General features: G+C 40.3%; 1 protein-coding gene across 20 annotated transcripts in view; it reads left to right on the top strand.

Moving 5' to 3' along the window:
• The window catches only part of MAST4 (microtubule associated serine/threonine kinase family member 4), a 589,582-nt gene that overhangs the window by 528,741 nt on the left and 45,264 nt on the right, over window positions 1-15,577 (top strand). For all 20 annotated transcript variants that reach the window (XM_021076748.1, XM_021076749.1, XM_021076750.1 and 17 more), the window contains 3 exons: window positions 3,778-3,910; window positions 8,150-8,217; window positions 10,564-10,649. In XM_021076748.1, the coding sequence (XP_020932407.1) occupies window positions 3,778-3,910; window positions 8,150-8,217; window positions 10,564-10,649 (287 nt within the window). The remainder of the gene's footprint in view (window positions 1-3,777; window positions 3,911-8,149; window positions 8,218-10,563; window positions 10,650-15,577) is intronic.

Raw genomic sequence — 15,577 nt, forward strand, 5'->3', positions numbered from 1 at the left:
GGTTTAGTGTTGCTGAATTCTCTCAGTTTTTGCTTATCTGTGGAGATTTTGCTTTCTCTTTCAAATCTGAATAAGAGCCTTGCTGGGTAGAGTAATCTTGGTTGGAGGTTTTTTTCCTTTCATCACGTTCAGTATATCATGCCGCTCCCTTCTGGCCTGCAGAGTTTCTGCTGAAAAATCTGCTGATAACCTTATTGGGATTGCGTTGTATGTTACTTGTTTCTTTTCCCTAGCTGCTTTCAAGATTTTTTCTTTGTCTTTAATTTTGGTTAGTTTGATTAATATGTGTCTTGGTGTGTTCCTCCTTGGGTTTATTTTATATGGTACTCGTTGTGCTTGCTGGATTTGAGTGAGTGGTTCCTTTCTCATGTGAGGGAAGTTTTTGGCTATGATCTCTTGGAATATTTCTTCTGTACCCTTCTCTCTCTCTTCTCCTTCTGGCACCCCTATAATACAGATGTTGGTGCATTTAATGTTGTCCCAGAGTTCTCTGAGACTCTCTTCATTTGTTTTCAATCTTTTTTCTCTTTTCTGTTCTGCATCCGTAATTTCCACTAATCTGTCCTCCACCTTACTTATTCTTTCTTCTGCCTCCTGTATTCTGCTGATGGTTACTTCTAGTGAATCTTTTATTTCAGTTATTACATTTTGCATCTCTTCTTCTTCTTTTTTTTTTTTTTTTTTTTTTTTTTTTTTTTGTCTTTTTGCTGTTTCTTGGGCCGCTCCCACGGCATATGGAGATTCCCAGGATAGGGGTCCAATCGGAGCCATAGCCACCAGCCTACGCCAGAGCCACAGCAACGCGGGATCCGAGCTGCGTCTGCAACCTACACCACAGCTCATGGCAACGCTGGATTGTTAACCCACTGAGCAAGGGCAGGGACCACACACACAACCTCATGGTTCCTAGTCAGATTCGTTAACCACTGCACCACGACGGGAACTCCTTGCATCTCTTCTTGTTTAAGATTTTTATCTTGTATCTCTTTGGTCAGTGTTTCCTGTAAGTTATCCATCTTTGCCTCCAGTTTATCTCCAATGTCTTGCATCATCTTCAGCATCAACAGTCTAAAGTCTTTTTCCTGGAGGCTGAGAATTGCCTCATTGCTCAGCTGATTTTCTGGGGTTTTTCCTTTTTCTGTCATCTGAGTTATAGTCCTCTGTCTTTTCATTTTTATAGGTTTTTGGTGTGGTGACCTTTTTATAGATAATAGAGTTGTAGCCTCTCTTACTTCTGGTGTCTGCCCCCCTTGTGGCTGAAGTCGATGTGTGCATTTTCTTGTCTGGTTTTAAATAAGTATTTGAGGACTTGTGCTATATTGAGAGATAGTCATATCACATTCTGGTCAAACCAGAAGAATGATTATGAAAAAATGTGTTTGATTTTACTTCAGTGTAATTTTTATGTTACAGCTCATTTGAAACACTCACCATGCCTTACTTTTTTGGAGTTGCCAAGATGTAGAGAAATCAGGAATGGGATATCCGGTGACCTGGGGTTATAATTGTGCCTTTTTAAATGTGCCATGATCGAAATAAGTGCTGGGCAGCACCCCACTTGGAGAACATGAAAGGGCCCTATCCAGTCCTGAAGGAGTGAGATTTCCCAAGATTAGTTTGCTATGTGAATTATACTTTCTTTACTCAGTGACCGTTTTCTGTTTTCCTGTTTTAAAATCTTTGCCTTATTTTCTGTAATTTTAATTGAGATTTCAGTCAACAGTGGGAACCAAGATGTAGCTTCAAACACAAGAAAAAATTTATGGGGCTTTACTCACTTTAAAGTTTGGCTAGCCATGAAAGTATTTATAACACCATGTACAGTACAGCTTTTCAGAATTTTACATGTATACGCACATATATAAATGATACTGCTTTGGTTTTGCTCTTGTTCTAGTTAAGATTCTTAGTCTTTTATAATAGTGAGATGTTTAGAGCCCTATAAACGTACATCAGTGCATAGTGAGATGTGGAACAAAGTCCTGAGGAGAAAGGTAGGATGTGCTGAGAAAGGCTTTCCATCAATGGCTGGGACCCTTAGAGTCACAGAATCAAAAGCACCATTCAGAATTTGAATGTCTCTGGAAGGATAAAGGGAAATAAAATACTCTGGATGCCTCTGGAGAGGAGAACTATGTGACTGGCAGATGCAGGCGGAAGAAAGACTGACTTCCTCCTGCTCTTCGTGTTGTACTTTTTGCATTTTTATGCCACAGGCTTATACTTCCTGCAGTTGTTCAACCTGAAGGAAAATACCATGTAGCCTTGGAACTTGCTTCTCTGGACAGCAGCAGATATACTAAGAGAGATCTTGCCTGTAAAGAGGAAATGACTTTTTTTTTTTTTTTTTTTTTGCAATAATCACTCTTAATCAGAAGAAAAAAAGTAAAAGTACCTATAGCCTATCAAAGACAGAAACATGTGAGCTTGGAAGTAGATTTGAAGATGCTGCTGGTTTCCCTGCTGTTTAAAGCTTAGATGAAACTGAAGTCTCAGAGTTTTATGGACTGTTTCCTCCAACCAGTTCTTAAGCCTATAGTTCCAGGCTTGCTTTGTCTCCTGTTGTAGGTATATAATCAGTACTGAGTGTGGACATTGCTTTGGCTCTCCTCCATTGCAACATCCTTTTTCTTATGGCCTTTAGAAACTCCTGAGTAATTCTCAGGTGAAATGCTGAGATTCCAGAGTTGCCTATTTGGTACACTAATCAAAATGGGAAAAAAATCCTGGGGGAAACAATCTAGGAAATAGAACTGAAAATAGTACTGTGCTTTAAATCCCGAAGTATAACAGTTGAAAACACATAAATTCCATGGCATGTGAGCCGAAAGATTTTTATGACTTACTAGAAGCAACAGATAGCCAAGGAAAGTAAAATACTTAAGAAAAATGTGTTACCAAATTTTTATAGAAGACAGAGGTAACTGGAAGTATTAATTTCATATTTTTCTATCTTAATGCTCACAGTGTAAGAATATTAATAACTTACTTTTGGAGTTCAGTGATAAAAGTGGTAATTTTGAGATTTTTCTTTCCACCAAGGGAGTTTCCTAGAAAACCTTTGAGAAAAATGCATTCTAACTTACTCCTTTTGGGCCTATTTGTGCAAAGAGAGAAATGGAGTCTTGGGGATGTGATTCACAGATTTTTTAAAACTTTACTGAAAAAGGCACAATTAAAAATTCAGACCTGGTCATTTTGAATACGATAGTTATCTTAAGTGGAGCATCATACCTTCAAAGTTGCATTGGAAGGCTACTGGAAATGGTAGCCATCTTTGAGTTACCAAATATATAAATGTATTGTCTTAGAATATAATTAGACTTTGTTGTTGTTGTTGTAGTCTTTTTAGGGCTGCACCTACGGCATATGGAGTTTCCCAGGCTAGGGGTCCAGTCAGAGCTGTAGCCTCTGGCCTTCGCCACAGCCACAGCAATGTGAGATCCAAGCCAAGTCTGCAACCTACACCACAGCTCATGCCAAAGCCGGATCCTTAACCCACTGAGCGAGGCCAGGGATTGAACATGCATCCTCATGGATGCTAGTCAGATTCCTTTCCACTGAGCCATGATAGGAACTCTGAATATGATTAGACCTTAATGGGAACTGAAATTTACGGGGTTTTTTTGTTTTTAATGGAGTAACCCATTTGCCATCTTTCTGTGTAAATAACTTACAACCACAATCCAGCAATTTTACCATGAATGAGATTTACGTGATAAAACCTCAGACAGTTTTGGCTCCTAGAAGTGTCCATCTCTGTTTGTCGTCTACTAGGAATTTGATCCTGAAGAATTTTACTACCTATTGGAAGCAGCAGAAGGCCATGCAAAAGAAGGACAGGGTATTAAAACTGACATTCCTCGATACATCATTAGCCAGCTGGGCCTCAATAAGGACCCTCTGGAAGGTAAGTAACCTGGTTGGATGACCTTTTGCTTGCTTATATGCACTGTGGCCTCATTGAAGAGTCTGCAAGTCTTTCTTTTTTCCTCATGTTTTGGCTCTATCTATTGAAAAGTCCAAGTCTGGGGCCCTTTTGTGATTTGAAGGAAAGAACTATAAGTTGAATCTTGAGGAGCAAGTAAGTATGTGTTGACCTAGTATAGGGGAGAGACCTTGAAATCCTGGAGGCCTGTCAGCCTGACAGTTCCAGAGTGTCCAGGAAGGGTTTCTTTCTTTTTTTTTCTTTTTTCTTTCTTTCTTTTTTTTTAGGGCTGCACCTGCAGCATATGGAGGTTTCCCAGGCTATGGGTTGAATCAGAGCTACAGCTGCCGGCCTATGCCACAGCAACACAGGATCAGAGGCACATCTGTGACCTACACCACAGCTCACAGCAATGCTGGATCCTTAACACACTGAGTGAGGCTAGGGATCGAACCTGCAACCTCATGGTTCCTAGTCAGATTCGTTTCTACTGCGCCACAATGGGAACTCCTTTTTTTTTTTTTTTTTTTTTTTTTTGCAGGAACTGTTTTGATTTTCATCTTCTCTGGGTATTAATTTAAATGTGATACTTAAATGTAAGGTGATTTGGAAGTAAGGTAACTGATAACTATGATAGATTAACTTTAAATTAGAGGTAGGCATTTGTAAGTCTCTTTTGCTTACTTGTCTCCCAAAAGTATGAAAAAAGAGTAATATACAGGAGAGCCAGTGGGAGGAAAGCACTTTTTAAAACTTGTAAAAGGATTTCTAGTTGATTCAAATGAAAAAATAAAAGTATATCTCTAATGTTATTAAATACAGAGAGGAGGACGCACCTTGTTAGTGATTTTTTTTTTTTTTTTTTTTAACCTGCTATTGGTAAAGCCCTCCCTACCACCACCTTCTCCTGGTACATTATTGTGTGGGATTGTCATTTAAAACACTTAGGTTATGTACTGCCTGAAAAGATTCAAAAACAATCATAGACTCCTTCATTCAGAATTGTCTTCCTGGTTCATTAAATTGAATTTGCACACAGTGTTTATCTTGCTAAATTGTTTGTGATGATGCTAACTGTTGGCACAGACATTTTCCCATCTACAGCCAAGGAACCTGCTGCTCTTTGCCTGCTCTCCCATTTCCCCCGCTTTGTTTGCTCTTATGGCCATCGAATCTTTGCTTCCAGTGAAATGATGCATGCATTACTAGGAGATAATGCCAGATAAATTTATACTGTACTGAAAGCAATACCACAACAGATTCATCACTTATCAGAGACTGGTGGCTGCTTTTCTGAAAAGTTCCCTGGGGAGAGATTTTTTTCCCCACGGCTTTTAAATTACCATCTTTACCTTTTTGAATCATGAGTCTTCAGAAATGGTTTAAATCAATGAAATAAAAAGGGCAGATGTTTAATGGTATTTAGATGAGTTTTAAAAATCTCTTCAGGCATTACAAAATGATGCCTTAGCTTCCTGCTTCAAAAGCTGACTCTTGGTTCCATCCCATTACTACCCACTGCTTACAAATAATATGTATTTGCCAGATAATAGTTATTTAGCAGAAACTCTATTTAAAACAGAACCATCTTTTAATTTGTTTTTTTATGAGAATAATTGGAGTGGGGGAGGCTGTCAAAGTGTATTATAGTGACTCTTCACGCCGGTAGAGTTAGGGTTGTGTCAGATCCTGAAATTGTAGTCTGAGTGAGCTCTTCACAGTTTGCTTACCTGGCAGTAAATATGACTGGAGGCTGAACCTTTGGTAGGTGAATAATCTGAGGCCCACTTATGAGCCTTTATAGAGTCTTTATAAAAAATTAATAGTGATATTTGACACATTTCATGCTTAGCAATACAAATTTATCACTGAGAGTTGCGTTTTTAGCTCTTGACACTTAATTGTCTTGATTCAGCTCTGAGGATAGTTTTTAATCTCTTTGCTATAGTCATTTAAAATGGGATTAATACAAACTCTGATCTGCCTTTGTTTCCATCCTTGTCATCACCTACACAAGCAGACCTAAAGCCTGACTTTTGAAGGTTAGAAGTGAGGCTCTGGATGGGGTCTGCTCAGGAGGCCAGCACTGTAGTCAGTGTGATCTTGACCAAACTGTGAGGAGCCTCTTTGCGTCTCGGTGTTTTCACAAAAATCGGGTGATGGTACCCATTCGTAGGGTTGTTCTTGGGATTATTCGAGTTCACCTTTGCACCCAAGATGTAATAATGCTTAATAAGTGTTAGCTGCTGTTGCTGTTTTATTTAAACAATATTGGAATTGCCCCTTTGAGCCCCTTCAACTAAATACATTATACTCCACCCCCTAGTCCGTAAAGCCAAAGTGCTAGTCACAGAAGATGGTGACATCATTTGAATGACACCAAGAAAGCACATAGTTTGTATTGAGCTCATTTTTAATTCGTGAATTTCCCCTACACGTCAACTGGGAAAATTAGTGTCAATTTCCAGTTAATTTTTAGATTCTGGAGTTAGTTAATTTTTACCTAAAGGTGATGCTCCAATATTGCTTTGCTGCCTTTTTTTTTTTTTTTTTTTTTTGCCTTTTCTAGGGCCACTCCCGTGGCATATGGAGGTTCCCAAGCTAGGGGTTTAATCAGAGCTGTAGCCGCCGGCCAACGCCACAGCCACAGCAAAGCAGGATCTGAGCCCCGTCTGTGACCTACACCACATCTCAGGGCAACGCCGGATCCTTAACACACTGAGCAAGGCCAGGGATCGAACCTGCAATTTCATGGTTCCTAGTTGGATTCATTAACTGCTGAGCCACGACGGGAACTCCCTGCTTTGCTTCTTTTCTTTTATGTGTAACCTCTCCCAAAAAAAGATGATTATATTTCTAAGAACATGAATACAAGGAATTCTAAGCGCCTAAGAAATAATGTTAAATATACACATAGATGTGTAACTAAAACCAATAACTTTTTATTAAACATGCTCAATTTTTAAAAATTAGGAAATATAAATGATCCTATCACTTAGAGATAATCCCCTATCAAAGTTTTGGCCAAAATTCCTTCATGTTGTCTTTTTAATAAAGCATGTTTTGTTTTGTTGAGTATAAAAATCAAAATGAACAATGTAATGAATTAGGTTTTCTCACTAATTCATTCCAGTGTAGGGTGAGCGATTAGATGCTTTGTTTCTTAACCAGACCACCAGGGTAGCATCTAGGCTGCTGTCAGGCGTGTTGCATCCAGCCCAGTACTCACAACTTTACATGATATAATTAATGGTAATAGATATTAATCAACACTCAATGAGTACTCAGTTTATGTTAGTCAACAGGCTAAGAGCTTTGCATGCATATCATTCGTCATACTTATAAAAAACCTCTAACAGATAAATAATATTGTTCCCATCTCGTAGAGGAAGAGCTCAAGGTCAAAAGGTCACTAGTAAGTGCTCTTAGTGGTGGTAGCTCGAGTGTTTTCAACTGCAGACTCCTTAACAACTCTTGCTTCCTTTCCAACACACTGCAAATTCTCATGTACCAGGAGGGCTGTGTCTCAGTGAATGTGAAGTTATGGAACAAGGGATGCCCACTGCCACTTGATAGTCATCTCTGAGCTGTAGTCAGTGCATCTTTGATGCCTTTTCAGAGCCTGAAGAGGCTTGTCTGTCTTGAGTACCAGATTATAAGCACAGTCGTTGACCACCGCCCCCCCCCCAAACCCTTTCCAAACTGTCATGATTGTGTCAGCCAGCGAACCTGCTGGTATGAACAGCAGCCCATTTCTGAAGCACCTGTGTCCAGGTATTGATAAGAGATAGGGTTCGAGGAAATGGCATGTAATGAACAATTTCAAAATGTCAGGTTTTGGTTTTTTCCATTTTGGATTTAAGATTTTCCCACATTAGAGTTCCCTTTGTGGCTCAGTGGGTTAAGGACCCAGTGTGGTCTCTCTGATGAAGCAGGTTTGATCCCTGGCCTCACTAAGTGGGTTAAGGATCTTGTATTGCCACAAAGCTGTGGCATAGATCTGGTGCCATTGTGGTATAGGCCTCAGCTGCAGCTCTGAACTTTTATATGCCACAGGTGTGGCTGTAAAAAGAAAAAAAAATAGAGAGTAATTTTTCTTTTTTTAATACTGGAGAAATTTTTTTTCTTTTGTTTTAGCATAAGACTTGTCCTGGCTGCAGGTGTCCTATTTCTCTTAAACTTGGTGTTTTTTTGTTTTTGTTTTTGTTTGTTTTAACTTAGAAATGGCTCAGTTGGGAAACTATGATAGCGGGACAGCAGAAACACCAGAAACAGATGAATCAGTGAGTGTGAGTATCTTTCTTCATGAAATATGATGTTGGCTTTTTCTGTTTATTAGCATCTGGAGATTTTGGCTGTGTTAATTACTTTATTTGTTCAACAGATATTTATTGGGCTTCTATATGCAAGTCATTAGGCATACAATTTTAGCCTCTTCAAAGAGAAAGAAATTAACAAGAAGAAATTATTCACAAAAAATCAAAACAATAAACTTGAAAAAGATTTGTGAAGGAAAATATAGCCATATGCTGCTAGAACATAACATAAAGAGATTTACCTTCATCCTGCCAGTCCAGAAAGCTCTTCTGAGGAAAGGACATGGACCAAGATGTGAGAAATTACTAGGCTGAGAGGGGTGCAGGGAACATTCCAGGCCAAGGACACATCATGTGTCGCCAGGGAGAGCGTGGGTCTGAGAGCTAAGAGCGGGGCAGACTGTACAGCCTGGAGAGCTTGGGTGCAGGCTGGACACGGATGTCTTTGCTCTTCATCTTTGCCAAATTCTTTCTTTCCCAGAACAGTGGGAAGCTATTGAGCCATATACATACATATGCTTTGGGGAGGAGCAGGCAGGGAGAGGACCCAATCATAGTTACGGCTTGAAAAAAAAAAAAAAAAGTCACACTGATTGCAGTTTAGAAAATAGAGCAGATGAGGGGAACAGGCAGGGATGACACTGGGGAAGCCATTTGAAAGGCTTCAGTGGTGGCATAGGTGAGAAACCCCAGGTGCTGATGCCATTCTTCCTAATTGTGTACAGCAGAAGAGTAACCGGGATGTACCACCTCCCCAAGTTGGGAGTGGCTAGGAAAGAGGAGCCACTGTATAACCCAGGCTCTGGAGTCACATGGCTAGATTTCCACCCTGGCTTCACTTCTTACTGGTTCTGGGAATCCCTCTGTGCCTTGGTTTCCTCATGTGTAAGATAGACACAGAAGATCCCATGAGACGGTCTTGGTAAAATGGGTTGGACAGCATGACATAGTAAATGCTAAACAGATGATAGTTATTTCTCTTAGTTTTATCATAACCATCATAAATTTGAATGAGCTGAAGCTGAAGTTCCTTTGAGACATCCAAGGAGAACCATCAAGCTAGAATTGTACATAAGCTGTGGAATCTTCTGGCCCTCGGAGGGAGTTTCCGGTGGTCTCAGTGACTGAGGAGGCATCCGTGGGCATAGATGAGGCCACATGGGTGGGGAAGAGTTAATGACACGAGAGGGCTGGTGCAGAGTCTCAGCCAAAGCTGTGGAGAGCAGTCAGAGGTGGGGTGGTTGAGCAAGGAAGTGGTCTCAGACTTGGACTATGTTTTCTGAGCTGGAGTGTTAGCAGGTAAAGAGTAGATCCAGGTCCGGTGGCCAGAGGCCAAGGGGAGATAAAGAAGGGAGCTGGTTGTCTGAGTCAAGGAAGTCAAGTAGCCCAGAGGCCAGAGTGCTGGGTGCCTTATCTGTGTGGATACTGAAGTCACTCAGGATGGTGAGAGAATGCAGGTATTGAGGAAGGTGGAAGGCTGGGTCCAAGTCTTCCAAAGACAGGGGGCAGCAGGGGCAGCAGATGCCAGTGCTGAACAGGGAAGGATGGCAGGTGCCTCAGAATCATGAGGTTTCTTCCAAAATTATGGGAAGGGAATTCTGGTCTCTGCGGAGGGAGCAAAATGACTGCTAATTCCCCTTTCAATGCTAAGATACATGGGGTATGAGAAATTTTTCTTAAAAAAAAGCCAAAAAACAAAAAAACCACCTTGTTTATTCTTCTCCTTTGAGCTAAACTTTTTAAGGAACTATCTTTCTGAACATTGATATCTAAACCATGGTAAGACTTATAGTGGATGGAAGTGAAACAAGCCAGTCATTCTCTGCTCAGTTGTCCCATTTGTTGTCAACTACCTTTTCCAAACAAAAAAGGTTGCCACAAGAGTGAAATAGACATGCTCAGGTCAGGGACAGAGAAGCCACACCCACCAGCCCATATAAAAGCACTCCAGCCCATTCCCTTCCGGTTGACAGAATTAAGGCTTGGCATTTTGGACCTAAAACTTTCAAAGGCTAGGAGGTGGCTGACCTGAATAGTTTACAGAGGTACCTTAAAATTGGGAATTTTCAAAAACTTGGTTCTCTGTCCCCTGCAAATGAGGTTCACTTCAATGAAACTGAGCTCATGTCAAGATGGGTGGTTTATCAGCCCTGCTCTGGAAAATTGATCTTTAAAGCTCTTCCCCCAGGTTCCTTTGGCTAGAAGGCTGCACTTCAGCATAAACAATGGAGCATATCACTCAAATATTAGTTATTTTGCTGCTAAAATCATTTCCTTGAATTCTGAGCTATTTTTTAACTTGCACGTTTTGTCTCCAAGAGCTCTAATGCTTCCCTAAAACTTCGAAGGAAACCTCGGGAAAGTGATTTTGAAACGATTAAATTGATCAGCAATGGAGCCTATGGGTGAGTGATTCAAGAAAACTCTCTATTGTATTTTATCACACCTGAGTTCTATATTCTTCACATTTATCTTACGCCAAATAGATGTCATTGGGGATGTTAGTGTTCAGATCACTGCTTCCTCATTGCTGGGTCTAAGGTGAAGCCCACATGGTTTTTCATTGGATACCCCAACAGAAAACAGTCGTGTGATCTGGGAGTTATTTTAGAGGACTGGAGAGGAAGATTTTATAAAGTAAAAACTTATAAAGTAAAGAAATATTTTATATATGCTTGTTTCCATGTGGATACACACATCTGCGCATCTGGATACATATTAATGTGTACCTTTGAATATATATATATGTAAGTTCGTCTATAGTGTTTCTATTTGAGAATTAGCCAGTACTTCTGTCTAACCATCAGTCTTAAATAAAAAATAAAAAGGCTGATTAAAAGTACTTAAACAAAAAGACGGGTTAAAAATTTAAAGCACTGCACTTCTTTTAGTCTTTATTTTACATTAGGAATTTTTTTTTTTTTTTTTTTTTTTTTTTTTTTTTTTGGCAATCGAACACCATGCTATAACTTGATCACATTAGTGTTGTGATCTTTTTTTTTTTTTTTGCTTTTTAGGGCCACACCTGTGGCATATGGAGGTTCCCAGGCTAGGCGTGGAATCAGAGCTACAGCTGCCAGCCACAGCCACAGCCTCGCAGCATCTGAGCCATGTCTGTGACCTACACCAGAGCTCACAGCCACGCCAGATCGTTAACCCACTGAGCAAGGCCAGAGATCGAACCTGTAACCTCTTGGTTAGTAGTCAGATTCACTTCCACTGCACCACAATGGGAACTCCAATGCTGGCTCTTCCTTGATTTGTTTTTATAAACACATGATTTCCTTCCCATGTGGCATAGGGTCAATACTGACAAGATCCCTCTGAGTCACTAATAGTTTGGGAAGGTGATTTATACACAAACTCTGTCCTGATCCGTTTTAGACAGCCCAGAACTCTAGTTTAATTAAGTATTAATCCCAATTCCATCTGTAGGTGGAGAGCAATAAACAATCCCCTAGACATTTATTGCCATTTATCATACACACGAGCAGGCGAAATAGGAACGATTTTTGTTATGCCACAAGGGATGTGTCTCCTTACGATTTTTTTTTCACCTCTAATATTTTCCACACCATTAACTCAGTGAAGAACGTAAATATTTGTGAGTCCCTTCTATGCTTCACTGATTTGTTTTCAGGATTATGTCAAATGGCATATTTCCCAATGTGGCTTCTAAATGCTTTCTGGTATTTATTTTTGCAGTATTTTATTTATTTCAAGGACCTCATTGAAACTCTTCTGCCTAGGAAAATTGTTTTAGCATGCAGTTGTTTGTGGGTCTTGTTTGTTTATTGTTGGCTTTTAGTCCCTTTTAGTTCCGGATATCATCTGAGGATTTCTTCTTTGATTAGGGAGAAGACTGAACTCTGATTTAAGGGATCTGTGGGTTTGAGCACTGCTCAATTTTATTGGCAGTGGAAGTCTGAATAGGATTATCTGTGAAGCACCACTTATACAATTTGGGCATATATCTTAGCAGTATTTGGAGTTCTAATTGGTTGAGTAAACTCATTTGTAGTGCAATTAAACCACTGTATAGTAGATGAGGTATATCACACTTTGGGGAATGGTTGGGAATATACAAGAAGTTAAACAAGCTGTGAATCAGTAAACACCCAGGACGCAGGCCAAGTCATTAATAGGCTTACAAGCTGCCTTCGGGAGCCTCTGCTGATCAGCCAAACTTTTTCTTTTTTCTCTTTTGCTCTTCTCTGAGTTAATATCTCATTACATTTTTGACAGATTTTCTCTATGATTTAATTATTTTTAATTTAAAATTTGGATGGAGCTACACCCACTGGCCCATCCAGTCAAGATGCTGATAGTGGGCTTGTATGAATGGGCTGAACTGATAGATTACCTGCAGGTCCATGAATTGGAGCCATTTGAAGCTTTTTTGAGCATCCGTGTAATCAGGTCCTCTGCTCACATCCGTGAGTAGGAGTGACACTCATTCTGTGACTTTTCAAAAACCAATTATGCCGGGAACTAACTCTCTTATTAGAAAAAGCTATAACACATTGTGGTTTTCTCCACATCTTCCTTAGTGACAACTCGTGGTATAAAGCCAATTTGCCAATTGGCTAAGTACCCACTTTGTTTCTCTGTTTAACAGGTTTCAGACCCCTGACTGAAAGCTAAACTTCCCTTCATGCCAACTTAGCACTTATAGAAAGCTAACAGTGTGTGGCAGGCACTGTACTAGTCTCATTATATCTGTTCTCTTCTCCCAAGACCTTGTGAGGTGTTGATATTACTTCCACTTAGATGTGGGGAGAGGCTCAGAGCCAAGGTCACACATACTCCGACTCCATGCCCAGCTCTTTTTCCCCATGTGCCATTCTCAGTTGGAGGCATCTGAATTGGGGTATAGAAGTCCTCTTCCCCTTGAGCGCTGCCACCTGGGTTTTTAAATTACAATTTCAAATATTATCAAAGTGAAAGGATAAGATTGACCTGAAAATTTTAAAAGTAAGAAAACTGCGTTTGAAAGGTACCTCGTGCATCTTCCCCAGTCATGTTCCTTTCCAGCCTGGCTGCATGTTCTCTTTTTAACCCTCCAAGGATGGGATTGTTTATCTGAGAGTCCAGGTGGGCAGGTTGATGGGTGCCCCCTCTTGATAGCCTTTCTTCTCAGCTTCCTCCCCAACACATGCACTGTCCTTCCCTTTGCTCACCAGGATTCATGTAGCAGGCTCTCAGATTCCTGCATAATTTTATACACACAAGACATTCTCCCTCCAGATAGGACTGATTCATTCCTCTCTAGATCCTGCCGGCTTCCTGCTCTGTTTCTCCCTTCTGCCACCTCAGTTGTGGGTGGGTGGAGTGATGCTTGGCTCTGTGAGAACGAGGGTCCCTGATGGCCCCTCCCCATGCATCACCTCCCACCCTCAGGTTTTCCTATTCATGGAGCAGTCAGAGTAGGAAAGAGAGATAGAAGCAGGCTTTTCAAAGAAGGCAACTCGGGGCCAGAAAGCAGAGAAATGGGGGCCTGAGTCAGTGCAGTCTAGTCTTATAACCCTGGAGGATTTGTAGCTCTGCTCACAGTGGTTCAATGTCTATCTGTCTGCTGTTTATCTCAGTTTCTCTTTTTCAGACTCTCCCTCCCCCGACTGACTTGAGTAGATTGGGACACATTTACAGGAAGGGAGGAAACGTATATGTGACAGACAACGCAAATTACTAAATAGATTTCAGCATTAGTAATAATATTCCCAAAGCAGTACAGAAATGTAAAAACAGAACCTATAGCAAAACAAGCAAAAACCTAGCTACAGGGAATTGTAATTAAGTCTAGTTGACTTTTGCAACTTGATCAATATATGCTATGTCCTGAGGCACTGCTATCTCAAGCTACCTATAGGATTAATTTCAACTGGTTTAGGTAACTTTCCCTAAGGATTACCTGATTGTTTTTAGTACAATAGCAAGGGAAAGCAGAAAGTCAAATAGAAAGTCAAATCAAGTTTTTGGAACCAAAAATCCGAGTATACAGATTGAAGTCCTTTTATACACAGTTCTTAGTGTAGATGCTGGTCAAATTGTGCCTGAGGCATCTTTCTTTTTTTGTCTTTTCTTTTTCTTTCTTTCTTTTTTTTTTTTGGTCTTTTTTCCATTTCTTGGGCCACTCCGAAGCATATGGAGATTCCCAGGCTAGGGGTCCAATCAGAGCTATAGCTGCCGGCCTACGCCAGAGCCACAGCAACGCGGGATACGAGCCGCGTCTGCAACCTACACCACAGCTCACGGCAACACTGGATCCTTAACCTGCTGAGCAAGGCCAGGGATAGAACCCACAACCTCATGGTTCTGTCTTTTCTTAAAATCGTGTTCAACCATATTCTTTTTCCTTCATTTCCTCTTGCTCTCCACATACTGCAGAGCAGTCATTTATGTAAGAAATGGTGATGCTTGATTGAAAATCAAAATGGCAACCTACTGATATTCTAAAAGTGAAGTCGTTTATCATTTGTCTGGAGGTCCCGAGCAGTAAACCTACTCAGTATTAAATATTGAAAGAAGAGATGGCAAGTGAGCTGTATTCTGATTGACTCTCAAGAATAGGCAAGTGCGGGAGTTCCCTTTGTGGCTCCGTGGTAACGAACCCATCTAGTATCCATGAGGAGGTGGATTTGATCCCTGGCCTCACTCAGTGGGTTAAGGCTCCCGTGTTGCCTTGAGCTGTGGTGTAGGTTGAAGTGTGGCTCAGATCTGGTGTTGCTGTGGCTGTGCTATAGGCTGGAAACTGCAGCTTCAATTCAACCCCTAGCCTGGGAACTACCTTAGGTTTCAGGTGTGGCCCTAAAAATAAAAGAGAGAGAGAGAGAGAATAGGAGAGTGAGTATATTAAGATACTGGCTTTTTCCTTTTCACATTTTCAACTCTAAAGTTCATTTTAAAAGATAGATTCTCTATTTCAAAACTCCCTCTTCAAGATAATATCTACCAATGCTTGACTCTAATATCAGGGGAGGCCAAGTTCTTTTCTGTGCTGCCTTTGAATCCATTTGTCCTGCTATCAGCTTCTGATTAGGAAAAGCTCAAGGTTTTGTTTTTTTTTTAAATCTTGATTTTAATCCGATCAGTAATTGATAAAAAAAATATATGTATATATATAAAACCTAAAAATCTTTAATCTGATTCAGAAAGAAAGAGTAGCTGTTTAATGAAAAAGTTGGTTGAAGTAGGAAATCATCAAAAATATGGACTTTAAACATTTTAATTTAACCTTAAATATATACAAATTTACTAGCTTTTTTTTTTTTTTTTCTTTCTTTTTAGGACCACACCTATGGCATGTGGAAGTTCCCAGGCGAGGGGTCAACTT

This window comes from Sus scrofa, chromosome 16 (genome assembly GCF_000003025.6).
Source record: "Sus scrofa isolate TJ Tabasco breed Duroc chromosome 16, Sscrofa11.1, whole genome shotgun sequence".
In the NCBI taxonomy this organism is placed as follows: Eukaryota; Metazoa; Chordata; class Mammalia; order Artiodactyla; family Suidae; genus Sus; species Sus scrofa.